At 37.6% G+C, this 21,516-nt stretch overlaps 1 protein-coding gene across 2 annotated transcripts in view; it reads right to left on the reverse strand.

The window, feature by feature from the left end:
* The window catches only part of LOC115231219 (axin-1), a 201,137-nt gene that overhangs the window by 71,874 nt on the left and 107,747 nt on the right, over positions 1-21,516 (reverse strand). For both annotated transcript variants that reach the window (XM_029801295.2, XM_029801290.2), the window contains exon 2: positions 4,473-5,544. In XM_029801295.2, the coding sequence (XP_029657155.1) occupies positions 4,473-5,503 (1,031 nt within the window). In that variant the 5' untranslated portion in view covers positions 5,504-5,544. The remainder of the gene's footprint in view (positions 1-4,472; positions 5,545-21,516) is intronic.

Raw genomic sequence — 21,516 nt, forward strand, 5'->3', positions numbered from 1 at the left:
CTCCAGTCCGTTTCAATCAAAAAGGTGTTGGCCTGCTTGTCTAGCCAGCAGGGTGGCATCATTCAATGGCTAAAATGATACAAAGCACGTTGTGACCAGCGATGTGTCACAACATCTGATAGTTTGATTGGTCGAATGGTCAAGTGATATAGTTCAGTAAGGGAGCAGAGTGGTATGATTAAGAACAAGAGGGTAAAGTAGGTGGTTTAGGAACTGGTGGTATGTTTGGACAAGCAGAGGGCCTTGTAGCAGCAGAGGAAGAGCTAGAGTGAGTAATTATCCAAGCTGGTGAATTGTAAATGTATTGGTGAGTGAAATTTTTGCTGATCAGCTGAAATTTAGAATGTTTGTACAAGCAGGAGCTGCACCACACAGTAGGTGTGTGAATGGCATTCGAAGTAGTTCCTGTACAGCTGAAATGATAAATATATAAACTCTTTGAACTCAAGTTGATGATTTTTGAGACTGCTAAAGCTCTATGATGAAACTTGAGTGGTTGATTTTTGGGTCACCCAGTGTTCAAATACATCAATTTTAGCCTTATTAATGTTAGAAAAATAGAAATTTCATGTAAGGAAAAAAAAAAAAAAAAAAGAAATGAAATCTTTCTGTGAAGGACAAGTAAGATATACAAACTAGAATAGAAATACATGTTATTAGAAGTAGACATGGACAGAAGTAGGTGTGCTCACTTCAGTATGAATATCTATCAAAAGAATGTACAGGTTTGGCAATGTAAAGAAGAAAAATAGAACTCAAAACCTAAGTTTTATAAGTGTTAATGTAAGAAGCTCTTGGCCCTTGAGTCACTGTTGCTTCTGCTAAATATTAATAAAAATATGTAGGTGGAGGTTCTGGATTCAGTTCCACTGCAAATGTCTTTTGCTATAGCCCTTGAGTCAATCAAAGCCTTATGAGAGGATTTGGTAGATGAAAACTGAAAGAAGCCCATTGTATATAACTCTGTGTGTGTAGTTTGTCCACCACCACTGCTTGACAACTGGTCTTGGTATGTTTAAGTCCCCATAACTTAGTGGATTGGCAAAAGAAACCAACTGAATAAGTACTAGGCCAATATATATATATATATGTGTGTGTGTGTGTCCCCGTCCTAGGGTTGATTTGTTCAACTAAAAATTCAGGGTGGTGTCCCAGCATGGCTACAGTCTAATGCCTGAAACAACTGAAAATAAGATAAAAAACCCCAAAAAACAGTAGCTATTTTGCAATTTGGCCAAATGAGGTTGAGTGAATAACCTGGAGTTATAAGGATACCACTTCACTTTGAAGAAAAAGTGGAATGGTTTCTTGGCCAGATTTAAGCCCAACACTTTTTCACAAGAAGATAAAATTGAGTTATTGAGAGGAGTCTTCGCAAGGAATAACAAAGAAAAAATCAGGCACTTTATTAGTTATGATGACAAAGGTTCCAGGCGATCTAACCAATGGAACACTTGTGAAATTAATGCGCAAGTGGCTGAGCACTCCACAGACATGAGTACTCTTAGTTCTCAGGGAGATTCAGTATGATACAATGTGACAAGGGTTGTGCTTTGAAATACAGGTACTACTCATGTTTGCCAGCTGGGTGGACTGGAGCAGCAAGAAAAAGTGTCTTCATAAAGGACACAACATGCTGCCAGCTATCAAGACCCATGACCTTATGATCTTGAGCCAAATAGTCTAACCACCTAGCCATGCACCTTAACAGCAAGGAATATAAAGAAGTGTTCACAACAGGAATATAATCTGTTAATCTTTTAGTTAACAGGCTTGTATTTAATCATTCAGCTAATTCATTTGCTAACCTCACTGAAAGGAAAATGCATCATATTTCAGTGCAATGAGAAATTCATGCCTAAGATGAATAGGAATATAGAACAAGAGAAAAAAAAAATACAGGTATACATATATTAAAACTGTGAACAGATATTTAACATGTCTGCGTACCCCCAAAGAATCACTATGGAAACTGTCTAGGGAAGGGCAATCTCCTTATAGATAATGCACGTGAAAACATACTGTACTTGGCTATGAATGAGGTTATTGGACTGTAGAACATGCGTTTCTGTGTCATTACACTTCATCAGCTACGGGTGTCGAATATGTTATTCGCAGCTCATGAAGAACTTCCGTTGCTGTATTTAAATAACAAAAGAAACAAAACACACACACACACACATTTACTGAAGTAGTCCAGTGCGGTGTGTTTCCGCACACATCATCATCATTTAACATCTGTTTACCATGCTGGCATGGATTGAACGGTTCAACAAGAGCTGGCAAGCTGAAGAGCCACCCTGGGCTCCATGTCTGTTTTGGCAAGGTTTCTATGGTTGGATGCCCTTCCTAACACCAACCACTTTACAGAGTGTACTGGGTGCTTTTAGGCAGCACCACAATGGGTACTTTTTATGTGGCATCAGCATTCGTGTGCTCGCAAGATTAGGGATGCTCAGCTAAAGAGGGATGCAGGGGACATGCCTGTATGCAAAGACAACCACTATATTTTGCCAATAGCTTGGTGATACCTGCGCAGAGGTTTATGCAAAGTTTTCAAAGAGTTTTCATTGTTCTCAACACAATCAAAGAGATCTTGTGCAATTGAAACCCGAGCGTCTTTTTAGTTAGCTGAAAGCAGTTTAAACACAAACTTAGCAGATGCGTCTCACACCTAAATCTTCAGTGATAATGGACTGAACTGAACAGTAACTAATCTGCACATCTGCCGATAACTCATGGATGGTGATTCGATGATTTCCCCTCACAGTTGCATGCATGTCTGCAATGTTTTTCTCAGTTCTGCTGGTTGCAGTTCTCCTAGAACGTTTGTTAATATCGACATTTGATTAGCTATCTTGGAAACACCTGCACCACTCATACATTTGTGTGTGGCTTATACACTCCTCTCCATACACTTTCTGCAACTTTGTGTAGGCTTCTGAGCAGATATCACCATGACAACTTTGTCTGTCATGGTCAGTGCAACAATCACACACTACACACATTGCTTCCAAGCACTGCTGTAAACAGCAAAAGTGAGCTAGAATGTTAAAACTTGGTGTACCTGTAATTAATTCCAGCTTGACAAAACTTTCTACACATCAGCAAATGATTTATTTTCCTGCTTACATATATGAAAGGCAGTTCTTTGTGGCCTATGGACAACAGATACAGTGTTTGTAGCTGATGATGCAGAGACACATATCCTACAGTTCAATAGTTATTCATAGCCCATAGTGGTATGGCGTGGTTACATACCCCACCTCCCGTCACAGTTTCCACAGCGAAAGTCCTTTTATATGTGAGTGCACCCCAAAGTATTAAATATAAATGTACACACTTTAACTTTATTTTAATCCTCACTAGTGTGCCTTTAATTAATGTACATACATTTATTTAACCCTTTAGTATTCAAGCAGGTCATACCCAGCCCAAATATTCTATTTTCTGTTCAAATCGGCTAGATCTGGCCCCACTCACCTACACTACAATAGTCACATCATCAAAGTCTCAAAGCTACAAGATAATAACGGATTAATTCAAAACAATGTGAATAAAAAAGAGACATTACATTAGACAAAGTAATCTGAATGCTAAAACATTAAAAGTAATATAACATATTTCATATATAAAAGCTGAATGAAAAACTGAAGTTAAACCCAAGAAGGGGCAGATGATTTGTTGAATGAAAGAACTGAAGAGTTGAATAAAAAAAAAAAGCAACAACAGTAATAATAAAGGTTTCAAATTTTAGCACAAGGCCAGCAGTTTCAAAGAGAGCAGGGGGTAAGTCAATTACATCAGCCCCAGTGCTCAACTAGTACTTACTTCATTGACCCTGAAAAGATGAAAGGCGAAGTTGACCATAGCAGAATTTGAACTCAGAATGTAAAGATAGACCAAATGTTTAGCAGCAGTTTGTCTGGTGTGCTTAATGATCCTGTCAGTTTGCCATCTTTATAATTATAATAATAATGATCTCCATGTACATGCAATTTTATTCATTGAGTTTTATAAATTTCATACAGATATATTTTTTTTATTTTTAAAGACACTCACATCAGGTTTTTCAATTGCATGGCACCTCACCTGTCTGCATCTTTACATGCAAAAAACTTACTGTCCCTTGATGTCTCTTGTTGAGACTTGGCTGCAGCTCATAAAATGAAGCAAAGGCAAAACAGCAACAATAACAACAACAAATAATCTTTTCCATTACAGGCACAAGGTCTGAAATTTTGTAGGAGGGGTCTGGTTGATTACATCAACTGGTACTCATTTTATCAACCATGTAACGATGAAACACAAAGTCAACCTCAGCAGAATTTGAACTCAGAATGTAAAGACAGGCGAGATGCTGCTAAGCATTTTGTCCTGCATGGAAATGATTCTGCCAGCTGGCCACTTTAAAACATATGTACATACAATAATAATAATAATAATAATAATTATAAAAATAAATGACTTACCCTGTTATTGTCTCTGTTCTCCATGACGTAGACTCCAGTCGAGAATACCTAAAATTATTACTGGGCGGTTTCATTAATGGTCCGGGAATCACAGAATGGGATTGCAAAACTGTACTAGTATTAAGTTCCTGATCTTCAGGTAGAGTAGGAAGTGGCACCGATACAGGGCGCACACTGTTAGAACCACTGGACGAATTGCTACTACCCTTTGGACTCTTTCCACCTTGCTGTACATACTGAACGTACAGGTCAGATTTCAAAAATAAAGGGTATGTATTGTTCCGAAGATAATTCAAAACCTCTTCTTGCACACCGTCGAAAACTGACTGATCTAGCATCAAAGGTTTTTTTAACCGTTCTGTTAATTCTTTTCGCGTTTCCGAGCTAATGAATGGTATAGAATCCCCTCGAAGAAACTTCTTGTGTATTACTTTGATGAGGTGAGGGATTTCTCCCGCGGAACGGGCAGGATGCTTTAAACCTTGACACGCAAACCAGAACTCCAACATAGTTGCAGCACCGGTTTCTTGCGTTAAAAATGTCTGTAAAAGATTCACCCCATCACTGTCATCTAAAAGATTATCAAAGTTTTCTGCCCACTTCAAATAAGGGGGCGTCGTAGCATCTGTTTCTGCATAGGGGGGAGTGTTGACTGCACTACCCTCCGGTGCATCCATTTCTTTAGTGTCTGGGCAGTCTGCTGTAGAAATACCTGAGCTGCAATGTGCAGCTTCATTCAGTCGCTGCTGTACATGGTGTGGTGTTCCATAGAACAATGCCAACGACTGTGGTCCAGATGCTGTACCAGCAGCTGCTCTGTTCGCCTGGCTACCAGACGTTGAGATGCAGACATTATCTTTGCAGGAGGCGGAGGTACATGGTGCAACACAACAAGGACTTGACGTCTTGCAACCGGTACAAGATGATTGCCTGTAATTTTCATTCTCCTTGCCAGGAACTGGTGGACGTGGTAAGTTTTCATGAAACTTCTCATGGGCCTCACTCACTGTTTGTAAACTCCTTTTGTTCATCCTTCTGACATAGCTGTGCCTTCATTTATGTATCCAGTTGGCTGCAAAAGAAAAAGAAACAATGATAGTAACAAAGAAAATAAATCAGGGCAGCAATCAAGATAATTAGCATTTCATGAAACAATAACAGTGAATTCATACAGATTGTGGTGGCAAATTATTTGGGCACCTTATATTTTTCTTACTTGAAAAATCAGGAAGGGCAACTGGCAACAAAACACTGCCTCAAATAACATATTTATCCAACCTATGCAAGCATGGGAAAATGGACATAAAGATTGCATTTACTAACATTATAAGAATTGAAATGGCTAAGATTGTAAGAGAAACATAAACTGCCAAGACATAAACAGAGATCTTGACAGCATCTCTCAGTGGAAGCCATGCCAACCTTTTCTCTTAACAGAGAGAGAGAGAGAAAACTCAAACCCTGCTCATATCAGGAAAACATCACCACACACTCTCTAAACATAAGCAAGACTTAACTAAAAGCCTTCATAATCATTTATGGCCTCACTAACCAACAAGCTCTTCTGACAAAAGCACAACCATAGCATAGCAGCACTTCCTAAAGACAACAAACTGATTATAATTGTAATATATAAAACCAAGAGTAAGGCCATAGATAATAACTATGAGAGAAATTTCTTTACAATCATTATCACCAGCATCAAACATCATTTTATATCCACTTTTCCATGCTTGCACGAGTCAGACAGAATTTGATGAGGAAGATTTTCTGTGGCTGGATGACCTTCCTGTTTCCAAGCAATGCAATTTTCTCCCATAGCTAGACATATTTTTCACAGAAGACTGGCAAGAACAACCTAGCTTGTATACTGATGTTTTTTCTAGACATCAGTATACTTGCTACACAAACATATGCATACCCACACACCCATACACACAAACCCTATATATATATATATATATATATACACATATATATCTATAGTCTTCTTTCAGTTTCCATCTGCCAAATCTACTCAAAGGCATTGTAGGCAACCCAAGGTTTCATAGAAGTCACACTTGTTCAAGGTGCCATCCAGCAGGACTGAACCCAACATGGTTGGGAACCACACAACCATCCGCACACACACACATACATACATACATACATACATACATCTTGGTTAGTAGTCCTACACTTCAGTGGCTGCCTACTCAACCAATTCAACAACACATTGCTAACTAAACACCAGTTATTTGTTTCCTCATTCCCTACACCTACAAATATGTTCTTCACTGAACATATTTACATTATGAGAATTATTTGAAGCAAATAACAACAGAGTAAACATATTAAGAGAGTCTAGCCTATAGATCAAAATTATTTATTTATTCTCCACTAATGTTGGTCTATTAATTAAAAAAATAAATAAAATAAAGGAAAACGAAATAGACATGCATGCAAAAACATAGGCACATACAACACACACACGAAAAGCAGGTGTGCATACGCAAACATACCCTGGTCTGTAAAACAAGCAGTATGTACATGTGGATGCTATATACAAATTTTGAACATTAAATTGGTTCCAACATCAAAGCTTTCAGTTGTTTCTGTGATGCTTGTGAAGGAGCAAATCAAGCGGACAGGCAGTGCGTTTCTTTTGTGGGTTACAGAGTGCATAAAAATGTTTCATCTTGTTATATATTATCATTTACGTACAAGGCCAGTAGAAAATAGAATTACTATAGGAAGGGAGGGGGAAAGAGAGATCGACAACTATGATAGCTGATGACTGTCCATATACACATTATAGGAGAGAGAGGGCTTTTCATGAGCAGTTTTATGTAAGAATTGTTTTTGAAAAAAAAAGGGAAAGAAAGAATAAACTGAAAACGAAAACAAAAGTTATATTTAAAATAAGAAAAAAATTGAATTATGAAAAATAAAAAAAACTTGTACGCAATCAAAATTACCAAGTAGAGATAAAATGAAGAGATGAAGTGAGATATAAAAACGAAATGAAAATTAGATTTGAAAATTCATCCACTAATATTTTTAGTGTCTAGAAAGTGGGAAGGCAGACAACAATGGTGTGTGTGTGTGTGTGTGTGTGTATGTATGTGCAGTCCAATAATAAAAAAGCAAAATAACAGAAAACAATGCATTAAATTTATGTTCAGGAAAAATGGAAGAAGTCTTGTTCGAGCCTATTATACTCTTCTACAGAAAGGATAGATAAGGAGAAAAAGAGTGTATCAGAATTAAGCACGCACGCACATTTTCTTCTTCTTTTGGTCAAGTTAGTCCCTAGTTACTTTGAGTTTTGCTTGTGAGAACACAGGGCCTTCAGACAAGTTATGAGAGTTAATGGTCAATCATAACTTGCTCGAAGACCTTATGTTTCCACAGGCAAAACTCAGGAAGTAAAATAAAGATATCATCTTTACTATATGGTATCAAGTACTCTTTCTTTCAATAATCAATGGTAGATGAATATATATATATATATATATATATATATATATATATATATATATATACATACACACTGTAAATTTTGCATTTCATTGGTTTTGTAGTTGCTATTTTGCACCAGGCCATCCCTGATTGAGCACACTTATAATCAAAAGCATTCAACCATGATCAGCTTGTCCTTTTCTCTTGGTACTGGGCACTAAAAACCATGTCTTTCAATGCTTCCTTCTTTTCAAGGGATGCTGCTATTTGAAGGTCATTGATTAAAAAGGGACCAGCCACACAGAAAAAGAATAGGTATATATTCACATACAGAAAACACATGCATGTGTATGAAGATATAATTATACATAAACCCTACACTTTGAAAGCTGTATTCCTTTATTCTTAATATTTGGTAGTTACATATTGGATGGACAACTGGATATAGGGCGAACTACTTAGAGGACGATCTCATAATGCTAGACCTTACAAAGTAGATGACAGAGGACTGAGATATATGGTGCATTACTGTACTTGAAAAGACCCACCCACCATAACAGCAGTGACATCTTAAAACCAAAGTGCCACATAAAAAGCACCCAGTACACGGTGGAGTGGATGGTATTAGGAAGGGTACCCAGCCAAAACAGATGATGGAACCTCATGCAGTTCCTGGCCTTGCCAGTTCCAGTCAAGCCATCCATGCCAGCATGGAAAATGTTAAATGTTGAATATTTCTGTTGACATACATTTATCAACATTGTGTTAATGTCCACTTTTCCAAGCTTGCCTGGGTCCAGATTTTCTTATAACCAGATGCTCTTCCTATTGCCAACCCTCACCTGTTTCCTTGCAAGGTAATTAATCTGGTTGTCTATTGAACACTGAATAGCTCTGATATGATTATGCAGTAAATGGGAAACAAACAACACTATGTGAATAAACCTTTTGTAAAATTAAAAGACTGTGCAACAAGCTGAAACATGTCAAGAAAGCCGGACATGCTTTTATGGTTGACTGCAAGTAAAGGACATTGCCTCTATAAACAGTAAGGCCTTGTTTACAGTTAATGGGCACACATGGAGATGAGAAAAAAACAACTCATTCACGCAAGCACACAAAAATATATAGATACAAGTATACACAAATATATTCCCATACACAGCATATTAAGATTCAAGTGAATAAGGCACTGGGTTGGTCAAAAATTAAAATACATGCACAGCAACTATAGACAAGTACAAACATCGGTACTGAATGATAAAATGTATCTATTAATCAATCAAAAAATTTGTTGGAAACAGCTGTAACGAATTGACACCTCTCCATCATTTGTTATTTTTATACACACACACACACATATATATATATAAAGCATACACACACAGGCATGTGCACACGCACACAAACATACATGCACAAGAGATTGGTCAACCTATTATGTTGAGAAATTGGTAGACAACATTCACACAGTGAAACCAAACCCCCTAATGTTCTTAACCAGGCCTGCTTCTATTGTGCATCTATCATAGGCAGGGCTGCATCTAATGTGCTTCAATTAATTTTGAAAATTATGAAGAATTTAGTAAAACAACTTATTATTAAGCTGGTGTTTGAAACATAAATTAACACAGAACTGATAGAAGCTTTGATTTAGATTGTTTTAAAACAGGAAGGTCTTTCATCAAAGAACCAGAGACAGTCTCAGGTGGCTTGGTACCAAAAAGGTTAAACAAAAACCATCATGGATGGTGAACATTAAATTATCATGAAAATTTCAGTCATCATGAAATATAAATCCTCCTCGTCAATGAGGTTCTTTCATTTGTGTTTCATTCCAAATTTGTATGTTTAATGTAATGTTCTTAAAAAATATATGCAACATATATACACACACGTACCCATGTATACACATAGCTTTGAGGGATTTAGAGACAATATGGAAAAGGAAGATATGGAAGTTGAAAAATTCCTTTAATAACAGTCAAGAACTATTTGAACACATGATAGGAAGGAATAAGAACTGAATGATACAAACTATGTTCGTGGCTGGTACAAGGTTCCATCCAGATGGACGGTAATATAGGGGTGGTAAAACCCTCCAGACAGTGCTATAGAAGCTAACAGAGGTTTAAAAAGATTGAAAGAAAAAGGATCCAACCATAGAAATCATGCCAAAATGGAATGCATGAGTGAAGAGTTATGGGCCTCCAACCTGTCTAATAGTGTTGGTAATCCAAATGAGAAATGACTCAGATCTTGACTATAAACACATGTCCGCAAGGAAAACAAATGTGATGCAGTTTGGCTTTGCATTAGCAAGAGGTACGATGAATTCTTCAAGTAGAGGAAATGTCAGGAGAATTACATAGCTGGGAGTAAGCTACTGCACCTAGTATATGTTGACTCGGAGAAGGTTCAGTAATGTGGTACTTGCAAAGAAAACTAGAGCTAGATGAGCGATTTGAGGACCATGCACAGGAGATACAGTCAGCAACGTGAAAAGTTAGCAATTAGTAGCAATAATGAATTTAGCATTTAGCATTGAGTTTACCATGTTCTTAAAGCTGAACTGGCAATAGATTTAGAAAAATTCCAGGCACTTAGTTAAAAATCTAGAATCAGTAAGGTCCATGACTTCCATATACTGTAAACAACTGCTGCATAAGAGGTGTTGCGAGATCACAGGGAGGTAGAGAAAAGGACAACTTCATATGTAGCAGACCGTCATGTGCCTTCTTAATGCTGTAAGCACCAAGATAAAGGCACATGGCTAAGTGGTTAGAGCGTTGAGCTTACGAGTTCGAATCCCGGACTGGGCTGCGTGTTGTGTTCTTGAGTTGGACACTTTATTTCACATTGCTCCAGTTCACTCAGCTGTAGAAATGAGCTGCGACGTCACAGGTGCCAAGCTGTATCGGCTGTTGCCTTTCCCTAGGATTACACTGGTAGCACGGAGAGGGGGGAGGCTGGTATGCATGGGCAACTACTGGTCTTTCATAAACAACCTTGCCTGGACTTGTACCTGGGAGGGTAACTTTCTAGGTGCACTCCCACAGTCAGTCATGACCCAAGGGGGTCTCAGCAGGCACCAAGAAGGGACATGAAAGATATTCTCAGATGTCTGGATAGCAGCTTAGAAGTAGTTGATGACTTTTGTCACCTAGGTACGTACTCATGTATTTATAAACAAAAAAGCAGGTATCACATTTGGGAGACAGTATTATAACTTCACCCTGTTCAGTCTTGGAGAACACATATGTAAACCATGCACAGTCACTAAAAAAAAAAAAAAAGGCTAGATCTCACAATTATTTTCTTGATGTTGCAAGAATTTCTTTGAGGAGAGTTACGAGGCAATAACTTTTGTATCTACTTTATACAGCAGCTGCACATATCCTTTAAAGGTTGCTTTATAGGATTTGAAAACATGAATGGAAATGCTAGACAAATTGACCTTACTTCATGCACACATATACACACACAGATCTGTGTGTGTGTGTGTAATAGAAACTTTAAAAGGATTATGTATGTAGCCCTTTTAAAGTTTTTTTTTTAAAATGCTTTTGCTATCTGAAAGAACCAGAATGAACTGACATTAAATTTACCAATTAAGATATGCCAACTTTTGGGCAATGTGTTTGTTTTATGGTGTAAAAGTGGCTTCTATACAAACACCCCCTCACACACACACAGACATCTTAGTCTCTAGCCTATGCTGCAGCAGGAGACATAGTAGTGTATGCAAGAGTAAAAGGACGAGACATCACAGATACAAGTGAGTCAACAAGTAAAATCTTCCATTTCCGCATCCCATCCATCACCAACCAATCTGTTGCTAATACATGCATACACACACTATATATATATATATAATATATATATATATATATATATATATATAGATATATATATATATATATAATATATATATATATATATATATAATGTATATATATATATATGTATATATGAATGAATGAAAGAAGGAAGCAACATAGAAAGGTGTGTGAGGGAGGGAGCAGGGCTGATAGATAAGTGGAGTTAAGCATCTAGATGACATTGGCAGTAAAGTCAAGAGTTGAGTAATGCTAATCAAATAGAAGCAGCAGTAGTAGTAGCAGCAGCAGTAGCAACAAGTATGGATTCATTTTCTAAATAGAGGTGCATGTGTGGGTGGATGGGTGGTGTGGGGGTTTGTTGGGGAGAGTAGGATCTTTCCTTTGCAATCTAAACTTTGTTATGTGCACCCATGCATGTTTTCATCTGTGTGAATTATGAATAAAACATTTGATGCATATATACCTTAAAGAAACAAAATTAAATGAAAAAAAATTTTTTTTTTACAAAAATTAAATAAAATTAATAAATTTCCCTCCCCCCCATCCTGCCGCCTCCACTTCCATAACCTCTACAAAAAGAAACGGGGGAGTGGGGGAGGTTGCAAAAGCAACAAACAAACAAAAAAAAAAAAACACGTAAAACATCTAATAACTCCCAGCATTCCCTGGTTTTACTTTGAAGTTGTCTTACCGAATCCCATTACAGAGAAAACATTTATTTTCACAAAGCTGGAAGCTTGGATAGTTTGTTGTTTGATATTCATTAAAAAAAATAATAAATGAATAAAAGTTATAAAAATTGGAGATATTGAAAGATGGAAGCCAAGAGAACAATGAAAGAGAAAATGTGTGTGTGTGTGTGTGTGTGTTCATGGATAGAGGGGGCAAAGAGAGGGGTTGAAAACCCAACCACCAATGATTATTATCATTATTATTATTATTATTATTATTTAGAAGGGTGAAAGAAATGAGTTGCAAGTAAATTTCAAAACAAAACTGACAAATAATAACATACGTGTGTTAGGAGTGCTTGGGTTGGTTATCAAAGTGTGTGTTTGCATGAAATAAAAGCACAGTAAAACACACCGCAACCGCACACTCCTTTCACACACACACATGCATTTTGAGATATGCATACATATGTGTGTGTGTGTGTGTGTGTGTGTGTGTGTGTGTGTGTGTGTGTGTGTGTGTGTGTGTATAAAGTAAAACACATTGAAAAATAGATTTAAATTAAATAGAACAGCAGTTCAGAAAATGTGGCTCATGAAGATTAACGATCTTGATATGAATCGTTAATTAATAATTTCTCTTTATAAAAAATAATAATAAAATAAAAAGTTAAAAACAAAACAGTAGCAGAAACAGTTGTGACAATGAGACAATGACGATGATGATGAACATGGAAGGGGTGTGGTGGGGTGGGATGAAGATTCATAAGGACAAAAGACACAGACAGCCAACATGACACTTGTTGGTTTCTCCCCTCCTCCCTTACTGTCATCTCTCTTGCTCTTAAACAACAGAACACACATGTTAATTTCCTAAAAATAGGGGGAGGAGAGGAATGAAAATGAATTAAAATGGGAGGAATTCCTTCCATTTTTTTTGTAGTGTTTTTTGTTTGTTTTTGGAAAGATGGAAGATATTACATTTGAGGAAACTAAATGGGTACAATAAAAAAAGAAAAAGGGAAAAGGGAGTAAAAAAAAAACAAAAAATATTTTATTTGGGGCTTATACTTAAATATTGAATATCTTTAAAAAAAATGTTTTCCCTCATAGAGATAAAGAGAGAGAAAGGAACATTTCTCTTAGTTTGTCACTAAAGATACATTTGTCTGATGGTGCCAGGATTCTGCTGTTAGATGTTTCAAATTCTAAAACAGGGACAACATTTAGTTAGCATCATTATCATCATCTAACGTCCGCTATCCATGCTGGCATGGGTTGGACGGTTTGATTGAGGGCAAGCCAGAAGGCTGCACCAGGCACCAATCTGATCTGGCAAGGTTCCTACAGCTGGATGCCCTTCTTAACGCCAACCAATCTGAGTGTAGTGGGTGCTTTTTTACGTGCCACCAGCACGGGGGCCAGTCAGGCGGCACTGGCATTGGCCACGCTCGAATAGAGCTTTTTACATGCCAGTCAAGCAACATTGGCATCGGCCACGACTGTAATTTCACTTGACTCAACAGGTCTTCTCAAGCACAGCATATTGCCTGATGATTGAAGGGTACTTTTAAATGGGCCAGTTATGCAACACTGGCATCAGCCACGGCTACAATCTCACTTGGCTTGCCAGGTCCTCTGAAGCACAGCTTATCTCCAACGGTCTCTAACGCTTGTCATTGCTTCTGTAAGGCCTAACGTTTGAAGGTTGTGCTTCACCACCTCATCCCATGTCTTCCTGGGTCTACCTCTTCTAAAGGTTCCCTCCACTGTCACAGTGTGACATTTCTTCACACAGCTGTCTTCACCCATACGCAACACATGGCCATACCACGTCTGATGCTTCTTATGTCCAACTTTTCTCTTGGAGCATTTACACTATGCTAGTTTTACATGGCCAGCTGACATGGAAAATAATAATAATAATCCTTTCTGCTATAGGCACAAGGCCTGAAATTTAAGGGAGGGAGGTAGTCAATTACATTGACCCCCAGCATTCAACTGGTACTTATTTCAATTTCATCGACCCTGAAAGGATGAAAGGCAAAGTCAAATTTGGTGGAATTTGAACTGAGAAGATGCAAACAGACGAAATACTGCTGAGTATTTCGCCCGGCATGCTAATGATTCTGCCAGTTCATCGCTATGATGATGATAATAATAATAATTCTTTCTACTATAGGCACAAGGCGTGAAATTTTGGGTGAGGGATTAAGTCAATCACATCGATCCTGAAAGGCAAAGTCAATCTTGTCAGAATTTGAACTCAGAATTTAAGGATGGGTGAAAGACTGCTAAGCATTTCACCCAGTGTGCTAATGATTCTGCCAGGTCACCACCTTAATAATAATAATGATGATGGTTTCATATTTTGGCATAAGGCCAGTAACTTTATGGGGGTACACTAAGTTGATTACATTGAGCCCAATGCTCAACTGGCACTTATTTTACTGAACCCTGAAAGAATGAAAGACGAAGTTGATCTCAGAATAAATAGAGATGCAACAAATACCATAAGGCATTCTGTTCAATGCTCTAAACAGCTTTGCCAATTTGCTACCATAAAAAAAGAAAAAAGAAAAAAAGTCAAAGCTGGAGTATCTTTGAATGTAGGTTTGCTCTTTGCTCAATCAGAGCTGAGCTGGAGTTAAACAGCATCAGCAACAACTACAACAATGCTTGTCTTATTGCTACAAATTCTCCCATTGGCCCAGTTATATGCTAGTTTTACATGGCCAACCAACATGGATAACATTATTAATAATAATAATAAAAATAATAATAAAAAAGAAACACCCTCCCTTTCCCCCCCACCATATAGATGTGACTCACAAATTGAATACTGTTACTATATGAAAACATTTCCATTATTAAAGATCAAACAGATACACAAAAGTTAAAATATCCTGCACTATTATTTAATCGTGAGATTCAATTTCCTCTGCATCTCTGTTGAATTCAGCAGAATACTGACAATGTTGAAAATTGCAATAACACTATTTATAAAGAGAACAACATAATGGACAGCGAGCTTCATGCATATATATATATATATATATATATATATATTATATATATATACATACATACACATACAGACATATATATATATATATGAGTACTTTAGTTCTCTTGCGTTGAATCTACAATAACCTCAATCACCAATTACCTTAAATGAAACAAGTTAAATTTATTTTTTTCAAAACGTTAATAACAATATAGGTTCAGGAATTGGCTGCATGGTTTAAGAGGCTTGCTTTGCAACCACATGGCTTTGAGTTCAGTCTCAATGCGCAGCACTTTTGGCAAGTGTCTTCTCTTATAGGCCAGAGCTGACCAATGCCTTGTGAGTGAATTTGGTAGAAGGAAACTGTGTGGAAGCCAATCACATGCATGAGTGCATCTGTCCTTGCTTGGCCCCAGCACAACCAGACAACCAATGTTGGTTTGTTAATGTCCTAGTAACTTAACGATCTAGAAAAATAGACCAAGAGAATAAGTACCAGTCTTAAAAAATAAGTACTGGTCTTGATTTGTTTGTGGTGCTCCAGCATAGGCACTATCTTCAAGGCAATGCCCTGGCATGGTCACAGTGCAATGACTGAAACAAGTAAAAGAGAAAAGAGCATATGGCCTAGTGGTTAGGGTGGTTTAAGATAACGGTTTTGATTCCTGAACTGGGTGGCACATTGTGTTCATGAAGCAAAACACTTCATTTCATATTGCGCTAGTCCACTCAACTGTAAATTGGTTCCACTAATACCTGGGAAGTTAACCCCGTCACAGATCAGGGTCCTGTTCATATGGGAGTGTTGTAATGTCAGTTACTTATAACACTATGGAAAACAGGTTAAGCCCCAATCCTGTGAATCCTAAGGCTCACAATGGAACTAAGTCTAGGCAATTATAATGCAAGATCTTCTAAACAGGAATGGTTCTAAACTTTTGTAAGTTGTGCAACTACTCAAATAAGAGGCAAGTTGTCAATCAAAGGTTCATTACTTTAATCAAGTGCCTGAGGGATGTAAAACAAAGAACTACACACATACACACCAAAGAAAATATAAAATAAGACAGCAGAAAATATTCCTAAAACAAAGCATGGCTGTGACAGAAAGAAATTCATTTTGCAACCACATGGTTGAGTTCACCGCAACAATAATCAAAAGCTTCCTCATTATGACCATCTTGCTTTCAGGAAAAACGTACCAAGGATTACATTATTCAACATGTGTCTTCCCCTTTTTTAAAATGTAATGAGAGATTTAGCTGTTATTTCCAGCAAGCTAAGAGACTTGGTTGAGATTTCCTCAGCTAGCAAATAGATTAAAGTGAAATGTAGTTGGTGACTGCAAAGATGCCACGGAAGAAAGAGAGTGTGATATGCTAAATGTATAAAATGCTTAACAAGAAGTTTTATAGCAAAATTAACTTGAGACAATGAAGAAATACGACATGAAGAGCACCATAAATCTTTTCATGAAGATATAAAAGTGTTTGTTATCATATCAATGCTGGTATATTTTAACTTTGGTTGAAATTATTTAATGCAGGGAATATGCACCACACACACACACATACACTCCCTCTGATAAATGACAAGAATCTGAAACGTCAGGTTCTTCACATCAACTAAGATCACCATCAGTTTTCTCTGATACACAATCTCTACTTTAGTAAAGAGAAAGAAAGATGGCAAGAGTAAGGAGAGAGAGAGAGAAGACAAGAGTAAGGAGAGAGAGAGAGAAGACAAGAGTAAGGAGAGAGAGAAGGCAAGAGTAAGGAGAGAGAGAGAGAAGGCAAGAGTAAGGAGAGAGAGAAGGCAAGAGTAAGGAGAGAGAGAGAGAAGGCAAGAGTAAGGAGAGAGAGAGAGAGAAGGCAAGAGTAAGGAGAGAGAGAGAAGGCAAGAGTAAGGAGAGAGAGAGAAGGCAAGAGTAAGGAGAGAGAGAGAAGGCAAGAGTAAGGAGAGAGAGAAGGCAAGAGTAAGGAGAGAGAGAAGGCAAGAGTAAGGAGAGAGAAGGCAAGAGTAAGGAGAGAGAGAAGGCAAGAGTAAGGAGAGAGAAAGTAGGCAAGAGTAAGGAGAGAGAAAGTAGGCAAGAGTAAGGAGAGAGAAAGTAGGCAAGAGTAAGGAGAGAGAAAGAAGGCAAGAGCAAATATAATTTCAGCAGTTTAATTCCTTCTAGTAATGGAAAATTCCTATAATTAGTGGACATCATTTCATGTCCATATTCTATGGTGGCATGGGTTGGACAGTTCGACTAACCTGGAGGCTGTGTTGGTCATCAGTGTGTTTTGGCAAGGTTTAGAATAGCTGAATGCCCTTCATAATGCCAACCACTTTACAGAGTATACTGGGTGCTATTTTTGTGGCTTTAGTAAGGCCACCAAGTAACCTGCAAGGCCCTTGATAGAGTGGGTGGTAGAGTATTGAGGGAAGTGGACTTTTCCAGGTGTGAAGAGGCTAAAGTATGATAAAGGGACAACAAGTGTCTTGCAGTGAGATAGACACATGACAGTGTTCATAAACCCAGATCAACAACCCATAATCAAAGGTACTACAGCCACTCACCACACCACATCTTTAGAGGTATACAACACACAATGTGACCTTTTCTGCATCAAGACGATCACTTTCACAGTTTGATAAAGATTTGGCTGCAACTGTTTATTTGAGCAGACATTAACCGTTTAATATTTATACTTCTTTGTCAAATGTATTGTTTATTTATTCACATTGTATCGAATTAATCATACATCATGTTGTAACTTCGAGGTTTCTATGGTGTGTTTGTACACTTTTTGAATGATATTGTAGGGCAGGTGCGAGAGGCTGGATCTGGTTAGGCTTTTTTAAAAGCATAAAACAGGTAGAATATTTGGATCAAAATATGGCCGTATTAAATGTTTAAGGGGTTAAGTTGTAAACAGTGTAGTTTCAGGGAAGATATGGCTACCATTTCTAGTAAAGTGTACATATACACACATTTATGTACATATACATAATACAGTATTTTACACACACACAGAAAATGGGGAGAGATACAGAGGCAAAAATTGGAAAGAAAAGGAGAGCTGTATTTTTTTTTTTTTGAACTGTCTGAAGAAAGATTGCAGTGATTTGGTTAAACAGCTTTTGCTATGAATTCTTCGAATGTTGCTAAAAAATGATGAAATACCACACTAAGGTGACGTGTGTGTGAGTGTGTGTGTGTGTGTGTGTGTGTACGTGCGCACGCCACAAGGATTGAAATAAAATACAAAACTAGAAAAGGATATATGGTGAAAGAGTTAATTAGAAGCAAAGTGATAGTATGGAATGAAAGAGAGAGAAAGAAAGCAAGAGCAAAGAGAGGAGGAAAAAGGCAAGAGTAAAGAGAGAGAGAGAGAAAGGCAAGAGTAAAGAGAGAGAGAAAGAAAGAAGGCAAGAGTAAGAGAGAAAGAAAGAAAGAAAGGCAAGAGTAAAAGAGAGAGAAGGCAAAAGTAAAGAGAGAAAGAAAGGCAAGCAAAGGTAGAGAGAATGGGAGAATGCAAGAGTAGAGAGAGGGAGGAGGCAAGAGTAGAAAGAGGGATGAGGCGAGAGCAGAGTAGAGAGAGAAGAGCAGAGCAGAGAGAGAGAGAGAAGCAAGAGCTAGGGAGAGAGAGAGAGAGACAGAGAGGCCAAAGCAGAGAGAAAGAGAGGCCAGAGCAGAGAGAGAAAGAAAGAGAGAGAGGCCAGAGCTGAGAGAGAGAGAGAGAAGCAAGAGACGGAAGGAGTGACAGTAAGAGACAGTGAGAGAGAAAGGAGAGATAGAGATCAATGAAAATAGTTCGGTTTATTATGGAAATTAATATGAAGCAGATGAAAGTAAACATATCGCTTTATAAAAGAACGTTGAGAGATTAAAATAAGGCGGATGTGTTAAGTTGTGTAGCACTATCTAAAAGAACTTAATATCAGCTTTACTACAAACATAAACCTTCAACAGATTACAAACAATTTCTGAGCAGACTTTCCATCATTGGAATAGCAATGCGAAAGATTACGGAACCTCTTACCAAACTGACATCTCTCTCTCCCTCTCAGGAACATTATCAAGTTTCAAATAACGATAGACAGAGCTGATAGGAGAGAAAGAAAGAAAGAGAGAGTTAGAAGAGCACAGAGAAAGGCAAGCCAAGATTATCAAGAATGATAATGTTCTTTCGCTCAGAAACCAGTAGTAGCTATATAACAAGCAAGCAAGCAATGAAAATATCATTTGAGAAAGAGAGACAGACTGACAGACACAGAGCTAAAAAGAGCAGGACGGACACGGACACACACAGAGGCAGACAATAAAATAAAAATGTAATAAAATAAAATAAAACACAGACATTAAACAAAAAAAAAGAAAAAGAAAGAAAGAAAGGAAGGAAAAAACAGAAAAGGTTTGGCCATTGATAAAAAGCAGTAGGCCATTTAAGATGAAAAGGAGAAGAAATTAGCAACAATCCTACTCAAATAACTCGGTCCTTTTGAAGTTTTCTAAATGTGAGCTCTGGTAAATAGAAAGAGAGAAAGAGAAGAAAAAGAAAACAGAAGATAGGAAGGAAGTAGCGAAGGAGGGGACGAGGGAATAAGAGAGAAAAAGGGAGAGAGGGAGAGAGTGAGTGAGAGCGGTAGAGCAGGGGAGGATAAAAGAAAAAACTGAAGCAGTTATTTAGTGCAAGATTTTTTCTATATTAGCTCACTGTCCGAGATGGAGAGGGTATCCTCAAAAGTTCACATAGAATAATAATAATAATAATAATAATAACAATAACAATAATAATAAATAAATAAATAAATAAAAAGAAAGTCAACAGCTTTAGATGTTTGTCTTTCAGATTTTGAATTTTCTTTTTCTTTTTTGAAATCCTGGTGGTGGAGAGCAAAAGCAGAACGACAGAAAAAGGAGGGGGTGAGAGAGAGAAGGGGGTAGTTAAGAGAAAGAGGAAGAGTAAACGAGACAAAGGGAGAACAGTCGAGAGAAAGAGTTGGTGAGGAGAGAGAGAGGTACGTTTGTCAGCGAGAAAGACAAAGTAGCTGTGTTGGTGAGAGAGAGAGAGCTTTATTTTATCGGCTCAAATTAGAGTGCAATAGGGTTAGTGATTAAAGTTTTTGAAGTGAAAGCTCAAAGGTTTCACTATGTTTGAAACAGTAACTTTTGCTTTGACAACTATTTTGTTAAATAAGGAATTTTGACTTTTGAAGAGAACATAGATCCAAAGTAGGGCCATTTGCTTTCAGAACCTGAGATAAATTTGGAAAAACAGCAAGCTGATTACTACTAATCTCTCTTCTCATTTCACAGAATCCTGTTGTTTGTTATTTTCTTTTTTTCTTTTTTAGAGGTTTTGAAGTTGTTGAGTAATTGAGTAAATCCACTGGAGCAAATCTACAGCACAATAATAGATAGCTGATTAAGTGCTTATGGTAAACCATGAATGAAAGTTCCAGTTGTTTGATCAATAGAAAACCTATTCATTGTATTCATCATTTTAACGTCCACTTTTTTTATGCTTGCCTGGGGCAGGCAGTTTAACCGAGGCAGATTTTCTACAAACATGTATCCTTCTTGTTGCCAAACTTTCACCTGTTTCCAAAGCAAGCTAACGTTTTCTAGACACGTTCTCATAGTATATTGGAAAAGAATGACATTGTATGACAGTGGCAATCATACATATAATTATCTAGGCAATGTCAAGGAGACACAAACTCATGAACAACAGGCATATTTCATTTCCGTCTACCAAAATCCACTTACAAGGCTTTGGCCAGTCCAAGCTTTGGAAGGCGCTTGTCCAATGTGGAATGAGTTGGATGGCCTAAGATGAGCTTATTGATCAGAGGATTGCGTTGTGCTCCAATATCTGGTTCAGTAGAGTTGGCAACAAGAATGGCATCCAGTAGTGGAAAATTACCAACAAATTCTTTCTAACCCATGCAAATATGGAAAACTAGACATTAAAACGATGATGATGAAGATGATGCGATAGTAGTTGGCTAACCATTGCAGACATTTGTACCTTTTAACCCTTTAAATAGACTTGGCCTCACAGTGTGTGGACAAGGCTGGTCCTTCAAATTCT

Source organism: Octopus sinensis, linkage group LG2, assembly GCF_006345805.1.
Source record: "Octopus sinensis linkage group LG2, ASM634580v1, whole genome shotgun sequence".
Classification (NCBI taxonomy): Eukaryota; Metazoa; Mollusca; class Cephalopoda; order Octopoda; family Octopodidae; genus Octopus; species Octopus sinensis.